Source organism: Apus apus, chromosome Z (assembly GCF_020740795.1).
Source record: "Apus apus isolate bApuApu2 chromosome Z, bApuApu2.pri.cur, whole genome shotgun sequence".
NCBI lineage: Eukaryota > Metazoa > Chordata > Aves > Apodiformes > Apodidae > Apus > Apus apus.
Genome location: NC_067312.1, coordinates 50872252 through 50882811, shown reverse-complemented (window position 1 = coordinate 50882811; position 10560 = coordinate 50872252). Strand labels below are relative to the sequence as shown.

The 10560-nt window shown below is 42.0% G+C and overlaps 1 protein-coding gene across 3 annotated transcripts in view; it reads left to right on the top strand.

Annotated features, from left to right (window-relative positions):
• The first annotated feature begins 291 nt into the window (after positions 1–291).
• The window catches only part of EPB41L4A (erythrocyte membrane protein band 4.1 like 4A), a 142327-nt gene continuing 132058 nt past the window's right edge, over positions 292–10560 (top strand). Inside the window, exons 1-2 of one of the 3 annotated variants that reach the window (XM_051642778.1) lie at positions 292–448; positions 698–1040. In XM_051642778.1, coding sequence (XP_051498738.1) covers positions 942–1040 — 99 coding nt within the window. In that variant the 5' untranslated portion in view covers positions 292–448; positions 698–941. The remainder of the gene's footprint in view (positions 449–697; positions 1041–10560) is intronic. The other 2 variants (XM_051642781.1, XM_051642779.1) reach the window with 2 other exon arrangements.

Here is a 10560-nt window from a genome sequence, read left to right as displayed (position 1 = left end):
TCCCTCCGCCGGCATCCGGCACACCTGAGCCCCGGCAGAGGGCAGAGCGGGTCCAGCCCCGCGTTGCGGGTGGAGTACCGTGAGCTGCGGTGCCGCGGGCCGGTTCTTGGGCTCCGCCGGTGCCGGTGGCCATGCCGGGCGGGCGCGGAGCAGCAGCCCCCGGGCGGCGTTGGCTCCTGGGCCGGGCAGGTGCCCACTGCCTCCGCCCACGGCCGCCCGTGCCCGCCGCCACCTCCCGGGAGAGCCCAGCGCGGCGGGCGGAGTCCGGCGGTCGCTCCCGGCGCCCGGCAGAGCTCCCCCCTCACCCCATTCCTCCGCCCCTGCTGGGGGAGGAGGGGACGGGCTGCCCGCGCCCTCCTGCCACAGCCGCACGCAGGTGGGGGACGCGGGTCCCGCGCCCGCCGGGCACGGCTCCGCTTCCCTGCGCTGGCGGGGTCCCCTGCCGCAGGTAACGCCCTGAGCGGCGGGATCCCTCCCCGGGTCGCGGCGGCGAAGAGGGATCCTCCGCCGCCCGCTCCTCCACACAAAGAGGAGGCGCGGAAATGTTCCTGGACGGGGCGGGGGACGGGGCGAGTGGGCGGCTCGTTACCTCTCCGGGGCGGCAGTGGCGGGGGAGCCGCCGTGACAGCCAGCCGCTGGCGAGAGCTGCGCCCCGGGCTCCTTCTTCAGAGGTCTTTTTCCTCCCTCTTTCCCACAGAGAGCGCCCGGCAAGCCCATCCAGGCTCCTCGGCGGGATGGCGGCGGCGGAGGGCCGCCCCGTGGGGCTCGGCGCTGCGCCCTAGCAGCCGCCGCTCGCCAGGCACTGCCGGGGGGCACGGAGCCGAGCCCCGAGCCGGGCGCGGAGCCGGCGCGGCCCAGCTCCGTCTGCGCTTCCGCTCCTCTCCGCCGCCTCTCGGGGCTCTTCCCGCCTCCCTGCCCCGTCCCCTGCCATTGCAGCAGGCATGGGCTGTTTCTGCGCGGTCCCGGAGGAATTCTACTGCGAAGTTTTGCTCCTGGACGAGTCCAAGCTGACCCTGACCACGCAGCAGCAGGGCATTAAGGTAAGGGCGGTGCGCGGTGGGAAAAGCCCTCGGGGCCGGGCTGCGCGGCGTGCGGTGCTGCTGCCCGGCGGCCTCCGCCTCCGCGGCGCTCTTCGGTAGCCGGGAAGGGAGCGGTAGTAGGGAAAAGGTTTTTTCGGGATCCCGCAGGAGACGAAAAAAATAATTTCGTAATTTTCGTGGCAGTCGCTAAGGGACAGATTAATTTTGAGTTGCTAATTTAAATGAGCAGGTGCCGACCACTCCGAGGCACTCGGGAGACTTGGCACAAGCCTTTTTCGGTATATCCTAAAAAAAAAAAAAAAAAAGAAAAAGAAAAAGGGCGACTGTGTGCACGGGCTGTTGCGCACCCGTGTTGAGTCACTCCCCTCTCTCTCTCTTTGCCTTTGGCCGCTGCTCTCTGCCGTGCCCGCCGGGAGCTGGTTGCCTCTCCGGGGGAAGGGCCGCCTCCCCTTGCCCCCGGAGTTGGCAAAGGCAGCAGCAGCTCCTGAGCCGAGGGCCGAAGGTCCAGCCTGGTCTGCAGCCCAGGGGCTGGTGGTCTGGTTGGTGGGAAAAGCTCTTGCGCTGCTGCAGCATTCTCGGCGCTGGTGCACTGTTCAAAGCAGTAATCTGCCAAACGCTAATGAGCCCTGACAGAGCATGAGAAAACTGAGATTTTTATAAAGGTCCTTAACTTGGTCCTGTTTGGTTGAGCCTGATGACAACAAATGACATCTCACAGACATTTGAAGCCCTTATTTGAAAAGCCGGGGATTTCAGCCACATAAGAATGTCGTTTCAGTGTTGGATCAGAAAAAAAAAGAAACAAATCAGTTCTTCTAAATTTATTCCTGGAAAGGGTGTACCTAAGAAATCCAAAGAATAAAATTAAGCATGCCTGTATGTTTCAGCTTGAATGATTAAACTTTGGTAATGCAAGTGGGAAAAGGAAAACCCGAAGAGTTGTCTAAATTTAACAATATATAAACTAATATACATGAACTATAATCTTTAGCACAACTGGCTCTGTTTGTATTGAGAACTATCAAACTTCGCTGAATCAGCTGTCTGCAGATAGGCTCATAAATCCATGCTTAGCAGAGAGGAAGGAGTAAGCTAGTCACTGTGATGCTGGAATTCAGTACCTACATAGAGTCTTTGAAATCTAAGTTTAGACACTTCTGAAAAACTTACCCACATCTGCACATACAAAGGCATGTTATGCATGCATATATTCTTTTGTTGCCTGTAAACGTACAGTCACAGAAGAGTAAATTAAAATAAGGATCTGCAAACATAGTCTTATGGTTAGCTTCAGGAATCCAAACCCTCAAAGGTGATGGGTTTATGCAGCGTCTAATTAAACAGTAATGCCCCATGGGAGAAAAAGGGTCTGAGATGTAACTTCTTTTGAAGAACAGACGACTTGACTTGCAGTGTTGGGAACCGTCTAGTTTTAAGATTAGGGTGTGATTTCCTGCCATTCTTAGTGTAATCTGAATGTGGTATGATGCTAAAGGTTTCACCCCTTTCCACCTGCTCCTTCTCTGTCTCAAGTCTAACCATGGAGCAGTGACAGAAACAGTGTATGGATGGGAAGGTTGTAGTTTGTTAACATTTTGGGTTAGACACTGATACTGCACAACAGGAAACTTTCAGGAAATGAGAATCCCCCATTTTGTAGCAGCCTATTTGGGTTTTTAAAGATGAAATGTGTAATGTGAAACCACATCCAGTGCTGTAGCTCCATGAGCCTTTGAAAATCCACAGAGAGGAACTGTTTAGCTCTTGCCTAGTCAATGGTTTCTGCCACTGTGCTCTTCCTTACCTTTGTACTCACAATTGTTTGTGCAGCTGTGTGCGAAGTGTGCAGTGCATGTCCTGTTGAAGGGTAGGCACTGGTTTTCCTTTTGCTGGGTTAGTCTTCAGCTGCATCAGTGCTCTGTTCTGCTTCACAGCTGGAGGAGGGCAGAACTCGTTCTTTCCACTGAGTCCTGGTTTACAGCATTTTAAACTGCTGAGGGAGCATTTGTGTTGTTTTCAATTCTACAGGTCTCCACTGAAGTTGTATGATTATTTCTTAGTAAAAGAGAACTTAAAATTTGGCATGTTCTGGCATTTGGTACTTTAACCTTGAAATATGAATTATTTGGTTTAGTTCTTTTGTTACCATGTGCACCTCTGAAAATGTAGTCTCATACTTTTTACTGAATTTCAGCTTTGGCACCAAGGTACAGATTATAAATGTTTTTATATATTCCATTTTAAATCAAAGATTTTCTTAGAACTTCAGATTCTGGATGTGATCTTTCTTTTGTTTTCACACTTTAAAATGGATTCACAGCTCCACAGGAAACATGTTTTTGGTACTGTTTCACAAATCTTGAACTATTACAAGAGCAGAGCTTTTAAGTGGTTATGAAAGCAACTTTGTTGCCTTCTTTTTGCCCAAGCCAATACATGTCTGCTAGAAATAAAACCCACAACTTAACAGCTATTTAGTGACTATGTACTTACTTCATATTAGTGGATTTAGTCATATTTGCTTTCAAGGGTGGAAGACTGAGCTCTGTGACTGTAGAGTTCCCAGGCAACTTCATTTCTTCAGTGAATTTGAATTAAAGGCATAAAGCAGATACTTTTTTTCTGAACTGATGTAGAGTTTTGAAGATGCATTGCTTAGTTTGCATGGTTATTACTGGCTAGCTATGCTTGACAGCAACTATGTGCAGCAAATGTGACATTTTTAAATTACTGTTTTAATTAACACATTCTTGATACAGCAGTGGGCTTTAAGCTGTACTTCAGATTAAAGAAGTGAGCAGAGGTGGCACAGTACTAAGACTTTGAGTGCAATTTAGAGATACTCTTTGTTGATTTCAAAGAGCTTGTTAGATACAAGAAAGGATTGTTCTTTTTCCTGGTTCCAGGTGGGAAAGGTGAGGTGCAAAGAGGTTGAGTGACACTTCCAAGGTCATGCAACAGGTCAGCATCAGAGCCAGGAATAAAGCCCTCAGTCCCCCAAGCTGTTTGCAGCTGACCAGTCTGCTGTGCCTCCTGCTGTCTGGAGGGGTTTGTGATGATCCCTTCCTTGTAGTTGCTCAAACTGACTTTTGCTTTTCATAGTTTGTTTCTGTTTTCTCACTGTTACCAGTGCTGTCTTGCTGTTCTCCCTTCAAGTCTTTGTGGTTTAAGGTCAGAACACTGTTGTGTGTGGAAGCTAGTTCTCCAGGAGCTGTCAGCTGTATAGCAGGCTGATAATAGCTAGATAATCAGGAAAAGGTGTAATATATTATAAATGTTTATGTTTCCCTATAGTACATTAAGTGTGAGAGATATTTGGAGAGTACATGTTACGAGATTATCAATGGTAGTTGTTAGTCCAAACAATTTTGGATTACAAGTGGCTATTCACCAGGTTCTGGTGCAGTTTGTCAAATCAAGGTATATGGTCACAGATTAGGGCAGCTTTTCCTCTAATAAGTATGTTCAAGATGCCAGTTAAGAAATGGGTTTTAACAGACATTTGCTACAAATATGGTAAGAATCAGCTGTTAAGGGAAAGACAAGAACCTTTCCAGGACTTTGACTCATCTTCGCATAGATTAAACAGTAGTTTAGGCATTTTTATGGTACAGTGCTACCTTCTAAGTAGGTATCGCTTATTTGTTGAAGTCACAAGACAGGTCAGAAGTGTTTTTTACACGATACCTGACTGATGGATTGTGGGCATATTTTCACTCTGTTAAGAATGGGAGTAATTCTCCTTGGATAAGGAGATTGGTGTGTGTTGTGGCACAGACTTGTTGTTGCAGGACAAAGAAACCTCTGTGGGCCCTTAGAAAATACTGCTATGAAGCCTGTTTGTGATTAGCTGTTTCAGAGAGAATGGTTGTCCTATAATGTGCATGTAACAGGAATTCAACAACTCTTATTTTTCTTGAAAACATTATTTAAGGCAACTGTTTTTTGTGGTTGTTTTTTTTTTTTTTTCCTGAAAAAGTTAAAAATATTCTGAAATATCTCTATTTTGTTTGCATCTCTTTGGTTGGACTAAAGTTCTTAAAAATATTAGCTACTTCTCTAGTGAATAAGTCCTCTAGTCTTAAGCCATCTGGTCACTGCACTTTTGAAGTAGTCCTGGAAATTCCTCTCCAAGGATTGTTTTTGTGCTGTCTACATCCTATTTAATTTGACATGTGTGATGGGCCGACAGCAAAGTTTCATTGTAAGGGAGGTGACAAATAGAATAGATACACTAATTTTTCCTGGAAACTCTTGTTTACAGTACATGTTCTGTAACCGTTTTTTTGTGGGGGTTTTTTTGGGTTTTTTTTTGTGTTTTGTTTTGTTTTTAATCTGAGCAGTTAAAGATGTTCCAGGCTTCATGCTGTCAAAATGCAGAGTGCACTTTTCATACTGAAAATGCAGAGTGCACTTTCGTATCAAGCTAATTTATCTCTAAGGATTCCAAGCAGTCAGTATGGGGATGGTAGGCTCCTTTTTTTTTTTTTTCCCCTGGTGAAAATACTTAATTAATACACACGTCGTGAGGAAACAGAGCCCTGTGAATAGGAAGATCTTACATTGTGTTAATGATTCTAATTGAGAGCTGACATTAAAAGTCAAATTGGTAGTCATTTGCTTTGTGAATATATAATCTGTTTGTTGTGATAGTGATTTCTGCTGTTTTATAATTATTTTTAAAGCATCTTCCTGTGATAAATTTTCTTAATTGTGCAGGTACACTCTTTCAGAAATCCTAAAAATATTTTAATGGCAGATTGCAGTTGCTTTCTGTCTATGCTAATTTGCTTACCACCTACAGTAATTAATAAGCTGTAATACCAAAGCTCAAGCATATGAAATCACATTCTTTCCTTTGCCCTGTCCAGTACTGAGTAATAGATACTTTCAAGGCAGATTCTTCCAGATACTCAGAATATTGTTTTGAAAATAATACTTATGTAGAGAATTAATTGGTTAATAGGACACAATCTTGAAATCCAGCTTTTTTTTTTTTTTCTTTTTGTGTTGAACACTGAAAACGTTATTTAGGAAAAATGATACCATTCTAAGTCATGTTGATAACTTTGTACTTTCTTCTCTTTATAAAGCTACAGTTTTCTGTCATGTGTGCCTATTTTGCAGAGCAGCAGAGAAACCAAACTGATGATATTGTCAAGCTCCAAGTATAAAAAAAATAAGTACGTTTTCTTCTTTAAAGTTGTAGATACAATACAGATAAGGGTTGTTTGTAACAAAAGCAAGAAAATAAAATTAACAAAAATGTAAATTAATGAGACTCCATACCAATTCCATATTAGAAAGCTGCTGTTCTTTCTGTTACGGTTATAAAATAGTCATCTGATTGCACACTGAGTACAAAATGGTGCATGTGGAATGGTGCACCATCTCAGTCCTCTAAAATTGCACTGAAATTGTATGCAATTCTAGTTTAAAAAGAATGAAAGGAAAAAAAGGGCTTACGAACCTTGCTGTTAACTACTTCACAAAATTACTGTCACATATTTAACATAAATTACTAATTTCACCAGGATCTTTAGAGATGGTACCTGCAGTTTTGAATACCCCAGGGAATAACCATAAAATAAATGAACACTGAGAGGGTTAGTTTTCTGTAAGTGCACTTAACTATATGAAACCAGCATGACAGCAAGAAGGAAATCCATTAACTTTTAAATGAAGTTACCTCTTGGTCAGCCTGAGGTTTGCACAATACTATTGTCAGAGGGGTCTGTTTTGCTGGTTTCAACGAGCAATAATTTTTTAGTATAACTAGTTTTTTTTTTATTAAACACTTTTGTATTTCTGTAAATTGGATTGAACATTACTTACATTAGAGTATTTAGTATAGTGAAATACCATCTGTTGATATTTTATTAATTCTAGTTTATTTAAGTTCTAAACTAAAATTCAACTGTAGAATTACAGCTCTTCCCTGAGACAAGACTGCTGCAAGTAACTGTGATATGAGTGGGACTCTTGAAGAGGCTGAGTAACTTGAAAAGTGCTTCAGAAAAAAAAATGTAATTAAGAAGCTGTAGTTTTATATCACTTAACACTGAAATTGTATTGAACACAAATTAGAAAATGGGAAGTTACGTATAGATCATATTGCATCATTACTAGTATCCATATTTTTGGTAGAAAGATGAGAGATTACACATGTATTCACCTTTCTTCATTCTTGTCAGTGTTTTTTTTTAATTTAAACTCTTATTTTCCTCCAGAGGAATTCATTTTTGTAATAATAAAGCAGCTATATTAGCTGCATTTTATTCAAAAGTGGGACCTTTGCAAGTGAATAGTCGTATTTCAGTATCTGGGTAGAATTTTGCAGACTACATTTCTAGTACACATTTTAGATACTGCCTTTTTGATCAGATCTTGTGCTTGCTGTAAACCAATTGCATTGCACAGTTTAAAATTAAGATTGTTATTTCAGTGTTAATTGTGGTTTTGTTCTCATTTTTTTCCTTTGCATCCTGTGTTGGAGATGGTTGAACACTGTAGGCACCAAGGTCAAAGAGACATGCTTGGGGTCAACATGCTATTATTTAGAAGTGGAAGACCAATAGAGATGTTGCCCTGCTCCTTTATTTTTGCTGCAGCATCAAGAGGGGAGCCTGCCTGTATTGTAAAGTGGGAAATATGCCTTTTATCTCTGATAGAAGTCTGTATTGCTTGTTTTGTGACCATAAATATCAATGTTTTATAAGCTAAAATTTCAATATCTCTGTAAGTGTATCAAATTTTTTTATAATAAGTAGACTGTGTTCAGTGGCTTTTTGAGAAGCAGGTCCTTACCTGTAAGAAAATAATCAGGATGGTATAGTCTGAGGTGTATAGGGGAACAGAGGCGATCACACAGTAATCATGCAGTAAGTGAGTAATCACAGAGCCAGTGGGTTTGCATTCTTAATTTGAGGAAAGGAAAAGAGAAAGGGTAGTGCTGGGGCTTTTTTGATAATTCTTCATTGAATTCCTTAATGAGTTGAACGCATCATTAACCTGTAGTATCAGGGATGTTAGGTTAAAGCTTGGTTGTTAGAAGTCTCAGATGTTTGTAAGGATTCCTTTTAAACAAATCTTCTTTCTCATTGCCCCTGGTGAATGTTTTTATTTTGTCTTGGTGTGACATAAGGGAGGGGCATACAACTGGCAAACCCTCATGTCAAGTATTTGTGTTACATTTAATAAGGGGAATCCTTTACATTTTGTTAAATCCAACTGCTCCATCAACTTATATTTAAATATATATAATAATTATAGTCATGGATAGTTCTGAATGTGGAGGAAAAAGTGGGCTATATTTTGTACGGTTCATGTACTTACTTATTTGTCAGTATTTACCTTTTAACAGTTGCAATGTCACAAATGGCTCTTCATAAGGCAGATGACAGTCTCTCTTTGGTGGTTCTTAAAGTTCTGGCTAAAATCTGTATGTGCTTGAGTGAACAAGTTTGATAATAAATAGCTCAGTGCTTTACTGCCTTCCCTGTGTTCTCAAGAAATAACAACTGAGGGATAAATCCTTTGGCTGTGTGAGACAGAATGCCTTTGAGATATTTTCAATCTCAATTGCATAAAAAGTATTTGGAAGGCAGAAAATGGCAGTTTCCGTATGTAATTAATGGTAAAATTTGGCATGGCTACTAATGTGTGTAAGCACATGCATAAACCCTTTGCAGAACTAAAGGCAATTGAGCGTCTTGCAGGTTGGAGCCAGAAGAAAGATTGTCCAGTTAAAAAACACTGTGCCCGGTTCTTGTTTTCCACATACTGTGTATTTCACTGTAATTTCTCATATATGTCTGAGAACAGGTTATTTCTAGTGTCACCAAAAAAACCTTATTATTATTTATTAAATACTGAAGGTCTAGTTAATTTATACTCTTTTAAATAAATTAGATACAGAAAAACAAACAAACAAACAGTTCTGATTTTTATTCATTGGTTTTATTCAGATTCTTATTTTCACAGTGTAGGAAAATTACAACAAACTTCTTTCCTATTTGGTAGATGAATAGTGTCTAGAATAAATTGTTTTTCCCCTCAGAATACTGGAACAAGTGTTGTCTTTACAAGCGGCTGAGTGAGTTCAGCACTGATTTACAACTTGAAGCAGTAGTTAGATATCCTTTCTGAAAAGAGCTGATCTCTGAATGACATGGCATGTGAAAGCAGACTCTCCACATGTTCCTACTGGGGGCATTTTAAACTATCCTCAAAACTAGCTGGTGTTGGCTAACACCAGAGACAGAATAATACCGCATGAGGCCTTGCCGTTGCACTCATTTTGCTTTGGTAGTGTTATGTACTTGCCTACGGTAAAGAAGATGACTGTTTTTTATAAAGTAGTGTAAACTTCTCATTAAGGGCAAGGAAGTTGTGAGTCAGAAAAAAATGGGACTGGAAAGCCATGACTTCAACTACTTTTTCAGGTTTTTTTCGTGCCAAGGAGCTGTCAGATCCTTGTTTCCTGTGGTTTTCCATGCCTGTGTCTGTACTATATGGGAGTGCGATAGAAGGGACTGCAAGCAGCCTCTTGCAGCCTAGGGTAAGTGGTGCAGCTGGCCACATCCATTCTTTGTTGCACACAGCCCCCTTTTGGGGTCCCTCGAAGTCTCCTTGATGCTGACAGACTGTCTTTTGTCTGTATGGCTGGCTTTCTTATTCAATATGCCAGAATAAAAGAAAGCTGAATCTCAGACTGTTGTGATTCTGATGATCATAGCATGACTGTAAGGGTGAATGGTATATTATCAGGGTGCTCTGAAGGAGTGTGAACTGCTGGGTAATGTTGAAGGCTGACTTGAACAAAAGCAAGTTGTTTGGGAACCATTACAGCACATGATTCTGACAGCTGTTCCTGGATCTCCCTTCAGAGGAAATTAAGACACTTTAGAAGGGGTCATGGGAGAAAGGTAGCCTAAGTTCACTAGTGGGATCAAGAGAAATGCCTTGGGCAAATGAAGGAGAAATGCAAATTGACAGCATGGTTGCACTTAAAAAAAACTTTTTTCTGTATTGCTGTTTCCTCTGTGAGCCACAAGACCTTGCAGTGGAACCTTTTGAAGAGGTGTGTGAATGTCCTGACTTGCCCTCAGCTTTTTAGGTCTCATTTGCATGCGCTGCTCTAGGTAAGGGAGGAGGGAGTGGGCTTGAAGGTGTTTTTTAATAATATTTTCAGGATGGAAAGAAGCCCTTAAGTTCAAAAGATCAAATATTTTACCTTTGTTTTGAATTGACGAGCGATTTATCTGCCATATTCTTCGCCCTATTCTTTTTTTCTCTCTGAAATTCCCTTATGAGGGGACTAGATGTTCCAAAACACATGCCTATATGCCTTTTCTCTTTGTGTCTGACATTTAATCTGGTCAGACACTTCAGTTCTCTTTTCAGGGTGTACATTCTTCTCCTGGAACATGGCAAGCTCTAAAACTGGTGGATCATAATCGGAAGCAAAAGGTTTTGGTAACCTTCTTAGGTACCTCATTTATTTTTTATTATTTTGAGT